Source organism: Spea bombifrons, chromosome 3 (assembly GCF_027358695.1).
Source record: "Spea bombifrons isolate aSpeBom1 chromosome 3, aSpeBom1.2.pri, whole genome shotgun sequence".
Classification (NCBI taxonomy): domain Eukaryota; kingdom Metazoa; phylum Chordata; class Amphibia; order Anura; family Pelobatidae; genus Spea; species Spea bombifrons.
In genome coordinates this window covers 14,086,571-14,104,944 of record NC_071089.1, presented here as the reverse complement: position 1 = coordinate 14,104,944, position 18,374 = coordinate 14,086,571, and the positions used below count along the sequence as shown (strand labels likewise).

The window sequence follows — 18,374 nt, the reverse complement described above, 5'->3', positions numbered from 1 at the left end:
ATAATGAGGGTGAAAGAGCAATAGCTAAAACAGGTATTATAAACAAATCTTCATTTTACTTCCAAAGACATAGCAGTGGCAGAGAATTCAAGGACAAGAGCAACTTCAGATAAACACAGTGTCCCCTGCTCTATAAAAAAAAACCAGTTCCTTTCTACACTCACAGTGATACGTTCAAAGCAAAGCACTACTACGGAGTTTGGAAAACATTACATCTGAAACATACTCTTATCTCTGTCGGTTTTGGTTTAACTTCAAGGTTATGCTTACTCTGGAATCCTTCATAAAAATTGTCACAAAATTGCCACCAGGTCTGTTCTGTTGCTAAATAAGATTTCTCAAGACGGTTGCAATTAATCAGCATTTTTCGGAAGGCTTAGGGAAGAAGTTAGTTTCTCATTCTTAATATCCCATGGTACACCTCTGACAGAAGGCGGACCTTATACACACTGTCACAGAAAGATTTGGAGACGGTGAATAGGAGCAGCAATGGATGTTAACATGATATTTTTAACTTTGATCTGCATGTCGTTTGGTTTGCATCTGGGTTTTGGATGTCATCCCATTTGTCAGTGTGCGGGGAAGATTTTCTTGTGCCAGGAGAACAAAGTGGTCCAGATTCCACAGGACATCCCAAGGAACTCTACAGAATTGTAAGTCTTGGGAAAATGTATCATTGTGGACGTTAGTACTGAAACATGTATGAAAAACAAAATCCTACACGTTATATCCTTAAATTTATAATGAAGGAAGGGAATGAATTGTTATAGTAATTATTAAAGGGATACACATGTGGTTTGCCTGATTTAGGTTTCTCACTGTAGACGTATGAGTCTAGAGGTTGTAACTATAGGTTCTAATTGTTTACAGAATAGTTTTGTAATTACTGCAAATATTTTATTTTAAGGTCATAACTTATGGGACATTTTTGTTCTGCTTGAAAGTAAACTGTCTGTCATGTATGTTACAAGTTGTTACTTGCTACTTACAGCCACAGTGTAGTCGTAAATGTTTGTGTTCAGCTCGTTGCATTATTGAGGTTAAGGACGAACTGAAATGAGGTAATTGAAGAGTTCTCCTTATCTTACCCTCTCTTGTTTGTTTGCTGTGATCTCGGTTTGGCTCTGTAAGTGATTGTTCATTTAGCAGAGAACGAGGAAACACTTATACTTCTCCTTCTGACAAAATTGATGTGTAAAGATTTTAATTGGATACATTTCTTGGAAAACATAACTATCTATTTCTTATCTGTTTAGTCCTTCTGATCATACATGATCAATGCATGGTAACTGTAATAGAAGGCACAGTTTTATTTGAAGATCTGGAATAATAACAGCTTTTTGGATTATAGTTTAAAGCATAATTTACTATAATTAATAATTATTGGGAACCTTTACTTACCCCAAGAAGGGATATGAATCAAATTAATTTTAAACTATGAGATGATGCAGAAAAGATAAAAGCGGAATTTTAGGATTACTATCTGATAAAAGTATAGAGAGGAGTTGGATTTATGGTTTGGTTTTTCATATGGTCTCTCCTTTTCACGTTACCGGGTTTATTAGGTTCTCAGTTACGTCTCCGAGTGGAGTGAATCCTTGAATCCTGTTCAAATATTTTTGCGTGTTTATTCTCAATTATGAGAATAACAACATTATTCACTGATACACTTAGGTTTCACAATATATTATGAAAGAGTTAAGTTGCACCTAAAGGGAACACACTCTGTTTAGTAATATTTATTTATTTTTTTGAGTACTTCCTAAAAGTATTTGGGGTTTATTCACTAAACTGGGAATAAGACTTTGCAGTTCTTGTTACTGTGGGTAGAGCTTAGCTTTCCCTGCATGAGGCATACTGCAAACAGCAAATGACTTTTAAGATAAGTTACTGATTTATCAATGTATTGTCCAGGAGAAGCTCAGCCCATCATGCACTACAAGCTCACTGGAGTTAGCCCTTCAGAAAGCATAATGAAGTTGAAACTGCAACTCTCTTGCAAACTCATCCTTTAATGCCTTTAATGAATAAAACATGTCTCACTGACATGGTTTGCTTATTACACATGTTTATGGGTCTACCCCGAAGGGCTGATTTTTAAGAAGGTCACAACTGGTGTCTTTCATTGTTACCCAGCTAGACAGTCATATGCAGTTCTCATCATGCATCAAACTTTAGGGGGTATCGGAGTCACCAAGCAGCCCATTTCTAGACTATATTCAGTGATGCCCCAAAAACTAAGTAACTTTGTATTTATTAGTTTTTGAAAATTGTCCTAATTTTGGCTGGCATATTGACCAGAAAAGATTTTGGCTTTTTTATAATTTACTTCATATCAGTTTTATGTCTTCACTATAAAAACCGGTCAATCCATTCCATACCTAAAACAAACAAGTCATTTACTCTTAACAAAATATTACATGTCATAATAAAGGATTTTAAAGCAAACTATTGTGGTTTGACTGCGTCCCCATGTCTGGTGTCCTGTAATTCTTAAGATTGTTTATATCATTTAAGAAAATTAAGTTTTTACAAGAAATCTTATGAGGTGTGGTTGATAAATATTGCACGATCTGATCCTGGGGTTTCCAATACATCTGCTTCTTTTCTTCTTTCTTTGTCCATTTGATTACATTCCAGTCATTTCAACAGACCTATTAATAGGAACATGCTTTCTTATCATTTTATATGACCATGTCCTAAAATAAATTAAAGGCACTGTTCTACTTAGAAAAGGCATTACATGTACTCTCTGGTATGTTAAACGAAAAAAACTAAGCTTCTTCAATTTCCATGGTAACATCCTTCTTTTGTGTCTCATGACAATTAATTGCTCCAAGCAAAAATATGAATGAAAATTAAATGTTAAAATATTTGTTTCTGGAAAGGGTTTGGGCATTTAGCAGTACTAACATTTTTTTAAATGTTGTATTAGTTAGAATAGTGTTAAATGCAGACGACTAGGGGAAACAACACATTTAAATGTGAGTAGCAGTGATTTTTACTAATTTTATTATAAATGCATAATGCTATAATTATTTTTACTTATGTTCAATGGAAGCTATTGAATGTCCAACGTAAAATGTACACACAGGTGTCTGGAGTGCTTTGAAGGCTGGCAAGCGAGTAATTAGTAGTGCACAGGATGTAGCAGATAACAATGAAAGAAAAAGTACTAAACCTCTGTACCATTGATGATATTTTACTTGTAGTTTACATGGGAAATACTAATAATTAAACAAAAAAAGTTTTAGCACTTATACTTTGACATTCTAATGACATCCCTAAAAATATTTTTCTTTGAAATTAGTTCAGACTTGTGAAAACTAGACTTTTTATAAATGTTATTTTGCACAAAAAAAGTATTTTTTGTTAACTTGTATTGTCACTATGGCATGCAAATTGTACCAGAGAGGCACACAAAGGTGGGTACACAGAATACAGGCGTTTGCGTAGCCACGGTGCTGAGTAGGGTCATGTAATGTGCGTTATGCACAGCGAGTGTGTGGGTGTTAGTGAGGAGTGTTAGAGTGTGTTAGTGTATGGTGGGTCAGATAATGCATGTAAGGATAATAGTATGGGGGGCTGAAGAAATTCAGCATCTAGGCACCACTAACTCTGGACTCATCTCAGTTCTGCCATTCCTTCAAACCAATAAACTTTGGCATAGAAGATGTTTAAAAAGAAATTAAAAAAGAATATATTATATCATCAATTACACATGATACCCACATCAGATGATATTTGCAAAAGCCAAATAAACAATAACAATTAGCCTACCTATCTCATTCTCCCATATGGACAGATATCTGCTTATCTGCTGCATATACAGTTTACATACCCATATGAGTTCTTACATCAGAACATAAATGGGCAGACTAGATGGGCTGAATGGTTCTTACTGTATCTGCAATCAAATTATATGTTTCCTTGTTTCTAGACTAACCCCCTGACTCCCTATCATACTGCCTGTGGTAAGGTGTAGAATGGGTGAGTGCTTAATCACTCAGCCAGACCCTCTGACTAATGAAAGTCTATGTGTAGAGTAATTTAACCATTAGTACATAATATGTAGCTGGCAAAGTGGACCTCTACAGCCATCATCATTTTCAGCTTTTGAAAGACCTTTTTGAAGACCTTCCTCCACACTGCAGGGCAGCTCTTTTCTGCAATGAAGCTGCAGATTCGCTCCTGTGAGAGGGGTCGTCCGGACTTTTCTTCAAACCAGCGATCGTATCCAAGCTTCAGGGGCTTCAGTAAGTAACATGAGTGTGGGGTCCTTCCTGAATCAACTGGAATAAACTCAAAACCACTATGCCCTCTCCTGATTTTGGTGCCTCTTGCAAGCATGTAATCCTGATATACCACATATATGTGGTATCTATGTACTCAGGACTAGTTGTAGACTCTTTTTTGTGTTTTCTTTTTTTTGTTCCAGGTAACCCAGCACATAACACCCATCCTGAAAAGGTATGGGAAAAATTCCCAAATCCTTTGTTCCCATTACATTTGTGGGTATACTAGGCTACCTCAAATGGTAAGTTGGATGTCTGAAATGTATAAGCTGTCTGCTGTTAGAGAATATACCATTTGTGGAGGTTATTTTGGTGTTTAAGGGTAGTTATCTCAACAAAATTACCAAGTGTCCATTTTTGGTTGACCTGTGCAAATTTCTGAGCTTGAAACAACTTTACAGATTCATGATTTGGGGCTCTCTCATGGAGGTGAAATGCTGATATATAACCATACCTGGAAACTCTCAGTGTTTTGCCTGTAAACTCTGAGTGAAGCACCAATTATCAGGTCATTGCACAAAATCTCTGGGTCGGGTTTGGTGCTAGCCCCGTCCGCAATGTCATTGGCTCCACCCACTAACGGCAACAGGTTAGCCAACTGAAATCAGCAGACCACCCACCGATGTCAGCAGACCCGCCCGTTGACATAATTTTTTTTAGTTTTTTTCCTGTTCCATGTTCCAGGGTATGAGGGAACAACTACAAAAACTATCTATTCTTGGAAATTTTCTGGGGTGTTCTTGAAATCTTTAAGCACAGTGCTTTCAAACAGAATACATTTTTTTAGGTTAAGGGTAGTTAGTCCTTTCAAACCAAAAGCTGCATGTTTTTGGCTCAATGAAAAAAACGAAGATTTGAGGGCATGTTGGGGCCCTTCTCACTATGTGGTATAGCACACATGTGGCATTCTGTTATTTGCGACACTTTAGAGATTCATTAGAATATAAGTATATATATATATATATATTCAGCTAACATTTGTATAGTCTGATGCTGTGTTTATTGTGTAAAAATACATTTCTTTCAAAGGTGTTTGTGACTCACCGTGTTAATAAACAGATGATAAAATTGATGTGATGTGAGCTTTCAGGAAATATATACTTTATTCATATCTTGTCAGCTACCAATGACAATCGGAACTGCCAAAAAAACTACCGTATTTGCTCGATTATAAGACAAGGTTTTTTTCAGAGCCAATGCTCTGAAAAATACCCCTCGTCTTATAATCGAGGTAGTCTTCTAATCAGACCTCAAAAAAATGTCCGTTGGGGCCAGGCTGCTTACCGGTGCTTTAGTCGCGAGCAGCTTCTCTTCTACCAGCGGCAGGAGAACAGGAAGCTAGCAGAGTGTCACATAATTCTGCCCCCCCTCCTTCCTCTGGGGGCGGGGCCAGAGAAATTGCTCGCACAGCCGGGCCCCTGCAGAAGTCTTCGAGTGAGAGATCTGCAATTCAGGTAAGGGGGTGGGGGAGGGTTTTTGAGCAAGTATGTGTGATTAATGGAATGAATGAGTATTTAAATGTTTGTGAATGAGTGTGTGTGTGACAGCATGGATGTGTAAGGGGGGTGGGGGTGGTAGCATGGCATAGGGAGGCTGTACTCACACTCCTATCATCCCCAGGTTCCAGCATGTATTGGCTGCCTTGGCTTGATAGGAGTGAGATATATATATATACCTCCAGAAATGCCTTTTAACCCCCTATATGCCACTCTGCCCCATGATATACCTTTTAACCCCCTATATGCCACTCTAAGACATTACTGGAGGCAGAGTGGCATATAGAGGGTTAAAAGGCACATCATGGGGCAGAGTGGCAAATAGGGGGGGTATAAGGCATTTCTGGGGGCAGAGTGGCAACCCTGGGGGCAGATGTGCATAACTGGGGGGGGGGGCAGGTTGGCAAATAAAAGGAAATAGAAAATATATATATTTTTCTCAATCATAGCTTTCATTAAATATGAAAAAAAATAATACCGTATTGGCTCGGATATAGGCCGCCCCCGTATATAGGCCGCACCCTAAAAGTTTGGTGCTTTTTTAAAGAAAAAGTTTTTTTTCTTTAAAAAAGCACCAAAAAAAACATGCTGCCACTCTGCCCCCCCCCCCGAGATATGCTGCCACTGTCCTCCCTCCCCGAGATACGCTGCCACTGTCCTCCCTCCCCGAGATACGCTGCCACTGTCCTCCCTCCCCGAGATCCGCTGCCGCTGTCCTCCCTCCCCGAGATCCGCTGCCGCTGTCCTCCCTCCCCGAGATCCGCTGCCGCTGTCCTCCCTCCCCGAGATACGCTGCCGCTGTCCTCCCTCCCCGCGATACGCTGCCGCTGTCCTCCCTCCCCGAGATACGCTGCCGCTGTCCTCCCTCCCCGCGATCCGCTGCCGCTGTCCTCCCTCCCCGCGATCCGCTGCCGCTGTCCTCCCTCCCCGCGATCCGCTGCCGCTGTCCTCCCTCCCCGCGATCCGCTGCCGCTGTCCTCCCTCCCCGCGATCCGCTGCCGCTGTCCTCCCTCCCCGCGATCCGCTGCCGCTGTCGCTGTCCTCCTCTGCCCCCCCCTCCTCGACTTACCGGAGCAGACTCCCGGGTGTCTTGCGGGGCCGGCGAGGGACATCTACGCAATACGCGTATGCAACTTCCGGTACCGGAAGTTGCATGCGCGTATTGCGTAAATGTCTCCCGCCGGCCCCGCAAGACACCCGGGAGTCTGCTCCGGTAAGTCGGGGGTGGGCAGAGGTAAAACGCTTAGATAACCTCCCGTGCCGGCACCCCCCCCCCCCGTGGGAAGTGCTGGCAGGGGAGGCTGTCTGAGCGTATCGGGGAGAAGGATGCAGGTCCCCTGCACCGCTGCGGGGGATCTGTATCTTAACCCCGCTGCCTGCCCGGCGCCCGGGACTGCATGTCCCGGGCGTCGGGCGCTAGAGCCCGAATATAGGCCGCACCCCCACTTTAAAAACTTAAAGTGGGGGAAAAAAGTGCGGCCTATATTCGAGCCAATACGGTATTTACTAGTAAAACTTTTTTTCCTATAGGGTAGTCTTATATTCAGGCTTTTTGTTTTTTTTTCCTAAATTAATATTTAGATTATGGGGTGTCGTCTTATAATCAGGGTCGTCTTATAATCGAGCAAATACGATATATATAGTTTTTCATTAGTAAAGTAAACACTTTTCCTTGGAAACGTGGTTAAACAAAAGGATGAGGAAATTTGTGAAAATGTCTCGGTCTCCCAGGGGTAAAAATTTGGACAGACCTCCAGCACGCAAAAGGGTTAATAAAAGGGGGGGCATTAATAATTAATGATTCGATATTAATGCTACTTTATCACGTTACATGGTTCTCTAATAACTATAATATGATTAAAACTTAGATTATTTTATGCACTCGGCAACAGAACAGTATATTATTGGATTCTAGGAAATGTAAATGTTTACCACAAAAGAGAAAGCTGTACCCGCTGTTATGGCAGACCACAAGAAGTGCTGATTCTAAACATGACATAATTTAAATGTACCTTTAACTTGCTTACAATAACAGTTGCAACCCAACATCCTCTTTCAATTCCTACCACCAAAGTACTGTTTTGTTCTATATTCAAGAGGTACACTATGCCCTATATAATGTACAGGTCGCAGTGTAATAAACACCAGGAACAGACTGGGGAGGAAAACTGGCCCTGGAGTGGAGGGGGGCCCACTGGATATACACAACCACACGCTACCAGCTTGTATCACCCACCTAGACTGTCGTAGTGTATGGCTGCATGTATCCAGCGAGAGACTGCACACTAGACTTGTGCACCACAAGCTAAATGGATTCGGACAAAATTTTTGTTACGTTTTTTGCCGCTTTTGTTTTCAGGCAACAAATTTCGTTGCCTGGCCGTTCAGCTCGGACAAAATTTATAGGTCTTCAAAACTACATTCGGGGGAGGGGGGGGTTCCACAGGGTACTTCTACCTATCAGTTATTGATATGTACCCTCCTGTACACAGTCTCTCCCACTTTACCTCATCAAGGAGTGCCACAACGGCTAGTAACACTGCCAAAATAGCTTGTAATGGCAGTGGCTACACATGGCAACGAATAGACGAATCAGGACATATTTTCAGCACTTTTGCAATTCTTTTTCGTCAGTTTCGTCAGGGATCATTTTTGTTGATTACTACGAAAGCATGAAACAGGGAATTTTGTTAATAATAATGTTTTTTAAAAAAAAGAAAACAAAAAAACATAAAACTTCTGTGGACTACTAGATCAGCCGTGAGCTACAATTGTGTTAAGTGGTAGGTACAAAAATAATCAGCTCACTGATATATTCTTGTATTCCTGTTTTTAATTATGTGTGTCCCTAGCCATGGTCAGAAGTGGACATCTGTCCTACAACCCTTCCCATCCCCAAACCTTTCATTTATAAATAAATATTGAAAAACAGTATTAAAATAGATACATGAAATTCCAAGTGAAAGTGTCTTTGCCACGAAAACAGACTGATCACTGATCAATAGCGCACGCTGCCAATATTATATATATATTTCCAATAAAATAATGCTCTTGTCCTTTTTGTTTCTGCTGGGAAGATAAGGTATCCCAACATGGTACTGGCCTCATACCTATCCCCGATCGGCCGCTCATTTGGTAGTAATGTTTTATAACTAGAATAAAAAATGGGAGAATGTTAATAAGAGTGCCTGCTATGCCCAAACAAGAACTACAGAACTTTTAATGAAATATCGAATAATATCAATATGATGTTAAAATGCCTCAAAATGTATACTTTATGTAAATGTACTGGTCTTTCCAGAAGAATGATGCTATTATATGTAAGTCCTTGCACTTGAGTTGGATCAGTTATGTATTATGATATACATTTGTAGAATAATAGCCTTTTGTAACTGTTAATTTTGACCATCCTAGCATATATTTACAAATATTTTTGTTAGACATGAGGTATTTTGGCTTTGATCAACCTGTCAGAACAGCAATGCTCCGTTTTATTCCTTTTTAAGCAATAATATTATGCTTTAGATATATGGCATGTTTATTGAAAGACTAATGTGACCGACAAATCGTAGAATAAAGCCTTCAGGATTGAATGTGTGAAAACAGAAATGAATTATATGTGATATAGGCTGTGACCAATTTTCCTAAACAATGCGATTACCTTAAATTCCCCCTTATGGTGCCGTAATATGTCTTATTATATTTTAAATGTGAGTTTATTAAGAATAATTTTGGCCATAAATAATAAGATAAAACAAACAGAGGTGAATTCACAGAACTGTGTTTACTGGGTTTATGTTTATAGTCTCTTACATGAAATAATTCTTAGTCGGTCAACCCTCAGTGGGTTATAGCACGCTAGTTCATTCACACTACATCCAAAATGAATTAAATGTGATCATAACACAACAAGCGTGTCATATACTATCTAATAAGATCTAATGTTTATTTTTAGGCAGTAACATTACATACTAGGCAGTACATTGGGCATTAGCGGCACAACGTTTCCCAACATAACAAGAGGTCACTGAAGTCTGGTACTGGCCACTTACTGGGCAAATGCCAAACTATTTTGCTATAATTTATTTGTACCATTTGTGTAGGATGATGTCATTCATTTTGTAGAATTCTCCAGCACGGCAGGTTTAGATATAATAGACATAATTATGCAATTATTTGTTTGTGTCATGTGTTTACTGAACTGGTGAAAATGTAAATAAAATAAGCTGCTGAGAGATTGTAGCAATTCTACTTAAACAGAAAAGCAATTTTTCATAGGTTTAGAGAATGAATATTGTTGTGTACAACCGTTCAGTGGGATATAAGTATATGATCCAGCAATGCTGGCACAGGTTGGCATAATTTATTCCTGAATATTTCATTTGCAAGTAATACAGACTGAGAAATAAGTATAATTACCATGTATATTAAACAAATTGAAGCCGATTCTGAAATTACAAAAGCTCCAGAATACATGGCTCACCCCAAAACCCAATATTAGTATCAAGCAGCCAGCTCTTCTGATACTCCTGGTGCACTCACTATATGGTTAGTTCCCTCATGCTTGACCCAAGTCCTTTTTTGTGTTCTTGAATATGTCTCATTCCCCAAGTACTATGTTCAGGTATAACTGCACTTTTTATATTGACCCCGGATTGACCACAACTACAAGTCTCGATAGCCTACTGGTTATATTCTGTTTACAGAGAGCAAGATCTCTATAGCCAGGGTGCTTTACAAAACTCACTCCTAGGTGTCTGGTGTTTGGTAGGAAACAAAATATTATTGGCAGCTGAGTCTTTAGAATCACAACCAAAGGGAAATTGGGGCTTTTGTGTGTTAACATTATTCACACTGATCATCCTAGCACTGAAGTCCACAAAAGGTTATTTTGTTACAAATAAGATAAATAGAGATACAGTTGTCTACATTTAAATATTAAAGTAGCTGGTTAGTGTATGACCTGTGTATTGTTCTAATGCGGTGTGTTATGTGTGGCTGAGAGTGGTGAATTGTGTGTGGTGTGTCACTGAAAGTGGGCATAGTGTGGATGTGGCATGTGGTGGTGTGCATATGTATGTGGTCAAGTGTAATGTATAGTAGAGAGTAGTGTAGTTTGGCTGGCTATGAGCAGTGTAACGTGTATGTGTGTGGATGAATGAGGTGTGAATGTTTGAATGCATGCCATTTGGATGACAAAAATCTTTGTGTTTTAGCTAAAAGTGGAATGTGTGTTTGAATGAACCTCTGTGCCCGAGAGTGGTATGTGATTTATATTTGCGCCACTTTGACTCAGGGTAGTCAGTGGGTTTGAATTTCTTTCAGTGTGGCTGATGGTGATCCGTCTGAATGCGCATCTCATTAAGGGGGTATCTTTTAAAATTTGAGTGTTTGTTTGCTCTTTCAATTTAACCAGACCATTTAATAAGGGGGCATTGCATGATATTGAGGGTTATAATGAGGTTGAGGGAGATGAAGATTAGATGGTGGCAGCATGTTGATGGGGGGGTATTATGTATGGAGAGTGCTGAACAAAAAATATCTGGGCTAGGACAAATATGCATCACATCTGCAATAATAGTATTACGATGTATGGGGCTGGTGTTAAATTATTTCGAGGGCATTTATTTCCAGTCCAGCCCTGAATACAATTTATTGCTTACAGCACACAAATTACGTGCGCATATTATAGTCCGTTACACTAGACAAATCTTTAACAGTAAAGAAATATTGGGATGAAAAAATGTTTTTGAATGCATAATTTTGCTTGGGGTTTGCATCAATCTTACTAGTTTTCTGAATTATATATGAGGTCATCATGATGTTTACATAATTTACATCATCATCATAATTTACATCATCATGATGTTTACATAATTGTGTTGCATATGTATACAAACTTTGTAACACTATCAGTAACATTGCATGGTTTTATTTAGCGTCAGCAAAGAAATATAAATTTCATATTAAGAAAAAAAAAAGGAAGCTCCATAGCGGAAAACGTTACAAGTTATTTGGCAGTATACCAAAAGTGTGTTTTACATTTGTTTCCTGAATGCTACAACTTTCACAGAAACACAAGCACAGCTGTGACTGCTGAAAACATGATACGTCGCTTGCTAAGATTCCGCGTGATTAATGCACACTGTAGAAGACTGCCGTTTTATTATTAATAATAAAAACACTGGTGATATTCATTACAGAATTATAGTAAACCAAATAGCTTCATTTTATACCTGAATAGGCAATAGGCGGAACGCTCAATCCTATCAGTACAGAGCAGGCAATCAGTCCCTTATCAACAGGATAATGATTTTTACCACTGATTATGGCTCTGTTATGATTGGGGTAGACATTAGGACATTATATTGCAGACTTGATTACCGAATTCTCCTTTCGTAAAAAATGCTTGCTGTATGTTTCTTATTTCTCATTATAAAAAAAAAACAAAACTTTTCAAATGTTAACTTTCCATTTGATGGTTTTTTTTAATGCTTGTCAGCACAGCTAGCATAATATGTAGCAGGAGTATACTCCTAAAATATTACTCCTTGCTAAAAAATCTAAAACAATCAGAAAGTTCATGAACCCCAGATGCACAATTGGCAAGAAAATGGAGTTGACATGGAGCAGTAGGAATGGAAAGGCGTAGGGGCCCAGGCTTTAAGACTGAACTGGGCTCCAAGATTTTTGAAGGCTGCCCTGATCCCATTATCCATACTTTTAAACTCTCCCGGATACTCCCGGAAACTCCGGGTCACGTCACTCAATATCCAAGCTGCCGGAGCAGAATTTAGGCACACTCATTCCGTGTCCTACTTTTTGGGGCTTGTCTCCTCCACACACATGGCTCACCTCGCCCCCACATAAGTTGCTAGTGCCACCCATTCACACCAACAGCCTAGTCCCTTACAAAGCCACTCAAGCCAAAATTCTCAGGTATGCCAGTTCCCTTCAAATATATAATAGTGTTCATTTTGTGTTTCTGTGCATTTTGTGTGTGGGGGGGGTGAGCTTCTAGAACTGGCCATTGAACTTCTATAGGCAAGCAAATCTATTCTTTCTTTCAGGGTTTGCAAGTAACCAAAGATATAACTTGAGTTAGACAAGAACGAATTCTCTAAAGCCAACTCGCATTTGCACCTAAAACAAAAATCATTAATTTGACATCCAACAAACAGAATCATTTATGCAGTTAGCAATAAATTCAGCCACGTTTAAATGAAAACATTAAAAGACACCTATGTTATATATCAAAAATATATATACATTTCGTATAAAGACATTAATGATTCTATAGCAAACGTGCTATCAAAAAATGATAATGTACATTCAGACCACCAAAGTAGACAGAATAATATTAATAGAGCTACAGCTGTTCTTTTGAGAGTTTTTTTTTCTAGAAGAACAGATGTTCTAAATTGAATGTGAGAATCCTAATACACTGTGTTGTGACATGCATTGTTCCCAAAGATTAAAGATATTGATGCTAGAAGAACTGTCTGCAGTGACTAACATGAAAGTCCGGTAATAAAAGATGTTTCAAGAACTGTAATTATAGCCAGCATTCTGACTTGTCTTCTCATGCTGGGATGACTGCGCCAACAAAAGGTCTATTGCGGTTATAACAATGAAGATATGATGGTCATACAGACAGAGGAAAAAATTCAAGAGGTAAATATACTGAAATGGTCTACACAATCCTTTAAATGAAACATACTGTAAAAGTGAACTGATTATTAAGAATGTGTTTTCACGCTTTAGTACATAATAAACATTTTGGAAAGTTTTTGGAAAGCTAATATAAAAACTTATGAAATATGCTGAACCATGGTCAACATTATGGAACAAAACACGGACAACAAAAATGTTGGTTATCCATTTGAAATAAATATGTTTTTGATTTGTAGTCTTTATGATGGTAAATTTGCACTGAGCTACTGTCAATATTTTAAACTTGTTGTGAAACTTGGTTCAAAAGTGAAAGAATTGAAAGAATTTGTATGATTTCATTGAATTCATTGATGCTTGAAAGGATTTTATGGGATGCCCTACGGCATGCTAACATGCAACATTGTATTTTGCACAGTGTTTTCTAGTTTGACTATCTGACAATATTTTAACCATAATAAGTGGGTGCAATACAACAAATAATCATTTAGCATTAAAATATATGGATGGATTTGTGGATTATTATTTGTGGATATTGTGGCACAAACAATATGACTGTCACATCTCATTGGCAATGAGCCAATTACTTTACCCCCTAATTGTAATCAGAAGTGGATGGATATTTATTTATTCTTGAACCCCATCTGCAGCAGGCTCCCTATAGTGGGTGAGGTGCATGATAAGTACATTGCCTTGTGGTATTTTTAACATATTAAGCAAGGGCAAGTATTGCAACCTAAGAGCACAGCTGCAGTTGGACCATGCTATGAAAGCAGATCCTTGGATATCAGGATGATAAACATCATTGACATCATGATACTTTTGTGTTACAGGGGGATAATTTGTTATAACTTCTTTAACCCCTTAATGACAAAGCCCGTACATGTACGGGCTCAAAATGCATTATTTTCAAAGGGTTTAGGTAGGGACTGCCCATTGTCCTTAAGGGGTTAATATTTATTATTTTTTTATTTTACTTCATTGGATCATAATTATTGAATGTGGTCTTGTAGAACCCATATAATCCTTATTAGCAGTGGATTGGAGGTGAGTAAAATATCGACTTTCTCTCTTTAACTTGATTTTCATTGATCCTCACTTGGTTGTATCATCAGCAAAAAAAGAGAAAAAGTGCTGGTGGTCTCTACTTTCTATGTCTTATTTTGTGAAAGTCAATTCAAACCAAATCTGCATTGACAAAAAAAAGCTGTATTTTTAGTCATTTAAAAATTAAATATAAATTATGCTACTTGGACCACATTCCAGAATCCATTGCATCAACAGTATTGCTGTTGTTTTATCTGCTTGCCAGATTATACGTACATATAAAATGAAAACACCAATTAAACACATTAATTAATTGTACTAGTTAAAACTGCAGCTGTTTCAGAGGATATTTTATTCACTACTTTACCATGGCTATAAATATCTCTGTAAACAAGATAAATTCCACTATTTACTTAAAAGATGGGAAAACCTGGGACGATTTTTCACTGGATGGTTATGCAAAAAGTAAAATAGCCTTACTTTTGAAACAAATATCTCCAAAATACTTTACCTTACATATAACCCTCCAGCCCCCAAAAGATCATTAAAAAATTTTTTTATGATGTCATTTTAATTAGCTCAAATATAATTTACTCGTATATATATATATTTACTATTTTTCTATTTGCCATATTCAAAGAAATTCATAGAACGTATTTTGCCTTATTTTTGCCTGATATTTCACTGTCTATCTATTTAAACACTGCCTTGAAATTCCTGTTAACAAAATTACATTTATATTCCACTTCCTTATCTGCTAGACCTTCACCTTTTCTGAGAGAAAAAAAATCCACTTCATGCGTGTTTTCCTGTGTGTGTCCTGTTTTTTTTCTCCTGTGTTATTTGCCCTCCGAAGCTATGAGTTATTTTATAATATATTTCTTATTCCAACAGTATATATTACAGTGTCAGGTTATTTTATTTTTCCTTCCACTGGGCCTTCCGTCTTTTGATATATTGTTCCTATCCAAAAACAAATCAGTGTTATTATTAAATTATATAAACCATAGGATGATATATCCATAAATCAAAGTATTTGAACACTGTTGTTCACAAGGAGGATGAGGTCTAGCGGTTGATTATAATTGATTAAATTTGAAGGTTAGAAGTACAGCAAACCAGGGCCACAGTGATTTATATTGATGTTTATTACAATTGTTACACTGGTTTCCTTTTTTTTTTTAAGTCCGGCCTGATCATACCAATACAGGACCTTGTCATACGATAGCTTAGGTTTTGACCTCAATATAGAGGTAAGGTAAACCTGAACGGTGAGTTATTGGAGTTGAATACCATTTTTGACACACAGAAAGAGGTTTTTTAAAAAAATATTTACTGATTTATATTAGAACTGGGGGAAAAAATAACATTTTTCCTTCAAAGGAGGTACAAAAAAGACACTTGCTTTTGAACGCATTCACAAAAAATCTTACAGGATCAACAACTTCTCGCAAAGGAGTTGTGGGAAGAAGCAATTTTTTGGGTATTATCTAGTATTATTACTACATGCTTGGTATGCTCGTGGGAAGACAGAGCTTTGCCACCCAGGGCACTTTATTGACTAGTTAGCCACAATATAATAAATAATCTGTCCTGTTCCATTCAAGTCAGCTCTAGACAGTAGGCACTAGGCAACCATTATCCTGAGAAAAGTGAAAGGATTTCAAATGACCTTTCCCATTTTCTCTCTGCGTGCCACAGAAAAAGAAGAAGGAATAACAATTCAGCTTGGTCGGAAGTTGTCGGGATTGGAAGGATTTCAACAACAATCAGATTGTTTGAATATTTGAATATCACTGAGTCTGTTTCAGAAGCCCCGCTGGATGTAAAAACACAAAATTAAGATTTACCACTGCCTGCCTATACATATATTTTAAAGTGCTATGGTTTTTCAGATCAGGGGTCAGCACCACGATCTTCTTGCAGCCAGGCGGCCATTATGAGAGCAGAAACATAAGAATTCTTCATTAATGGAATTTGTTGCTAACATTTGTATATATTTTGCTCCCTGTACTCCTTGTTTAGATTGCTAAGTGTTTCTGCTTATATCTGGTTTCATTGAAGATTCACATTTGTGTTTTTAATTTACATTTAAGAAATTGCACACAATTATGCCATATTTAGAATAAGTGTGCTTCTTTTGTCTGGGGTGGAATCAGTGTGCGTCATTGTCAGATGTTCATTATCATTATCATTGCCTACCTCTCCCTTGGTAGACCCTTATCTTGCTGGATACATAGATTGTTTACAGCACTGAATTAGGTCAGAAGCACTGCGCTGCATAAAGGCAGTTACCATGTCTGGTGCTTTTGGACAACTCCTTGAATGACTGGTATCCTTGCGACTGATTTACACTATTCTGGGAGTTGATAAACTTTTGTCATCATCACCATCAGCAAGCTCCTTTCCTTCAATTATTGTTGGATGCAATTACAAACTAGAAACATAGAATCTGAAAGATGATAAGAACCATTCAACCTATCTATCAACAATGGGTTTTTTTTAAATAGGGGGCATAGGCTGGCTTTATAATACATAAAGGGTGGGGTAAGAGGGGAAACACTTGTCTGTTGTATTACTATTTATATATTTTTATTTATATTTTTTTTTTTTTTTTAATATTCTTTATTAAATTTTGTAGACAAGACAATACAATACTAGAAAAATAAAGGACAATAAAACATACAAATATTACATAGAAAATTACTAAAAATTCATCATACATGGGTATTTACAGGGAATAACCCTAAGTAAGTACTATAACATATAGAGTAGATAAAGCTCTTAATCTTACAGTATTTCCAAGTATCTTAACTTTACTACCATACCCATGAATTATAAGAACATATAACAAATTATGTTGATGGAAAAAACAGGAAATAAATAAATAAATGCAGTTTTACTCGTTGGTCGTTAAGAATTAACTTTTTCTCTCTCTGGGGGGAAATTATTTCAGTCAATTTGTCCAGGGGCTAATTATTATAAAAAAAAAAAAAAAAAAAAACTAGATGTTATAAAATCATATTCAAACAGCTTTCCCAGATCTTATGTTTTTTTAATGATGTAGAGTTATTTCTAGACACTCCTAATTCCATTTTTAGTTGAAGTTCTAATTGTCCCTTAAATTTAGTCCATTCAAAATCCGCATTCTGTTTCCATTCTCTAGCAATAATTTTTTTTACTGCCACACAACTGTGGATTGCTAGAGCCATTTTCGATTGGGACATTGTGGGCCAAGCTAAATGTAATAAAACTGATGTAGGAGTGTTAGGAATACTAATGTTAGCTACAGTTTTCAAATATTTTATAACTCTATCCCAGAATGTTATCAATTTTTTACATCCCCACCAAATATGTAAATATGAACCACAGGAATCCTCACAGCGCCAACAGATATTACTTATATTGGGATACATCCGCGCTAGAGTGGTAGGTACATAATACCACCTATTAATAAGTTTATAATGTGCTTCAACAAGAGATAGATCGTGGACCCATTTAGTAAATTTGATAAATGTTGAATGCCAATCTTCTGCTAGTATCAGAGTATTCAAATCTTTCTCCCACTTCAAAATATTGACATTTGATGGTGATGGGGAATCTTTTAAAGTAATACAATTAACACACTTGGCGTATACCTTTTTAGCATCAGGTTTTTGAAAAATTTTAGCAAATTCGTCTTTTAATTCTCCCCCAGAAAAGTCCAGGTGGTTTTTTAGACAATTTTTTATCCTAAAATATTTGAAAATATTTCTATTAGGAAGATTATATTGGAGATTTAAAGTTATAAAAGGCATAATCCTCTCCTCTATTAATAAATCTTCTAAGAAAACAATTCCAGCTTGTTCCCACTCTGTAAGTGTAA

The 18,374-nt window shown here is 37.4% G+C and overlaps 1 protein-coding gene across 1 annotated transcript in view; it reads left to right on the top strand.

Moving 5' to 3' along the window:
* The first annotated feature begins 495 nt into the window (after nt 1-495).
* Nucleotides 496-18,374, top strand: part of FSHR (follicle stimulating hormone receptor) — a 54,131-nt gene continuing 36,252 nt past the window's right edge. The window contains exon 1 of the mRNA XM_053459670.1: nt 496-653. Coding sequence (XP_053315645.1) covers nt 502-653 — 152 coding nt within the window. The 5' untranslated portion in view covers nt 496-501. The remainder of the gene's footprint in view (nt 654-18,374) is intronic.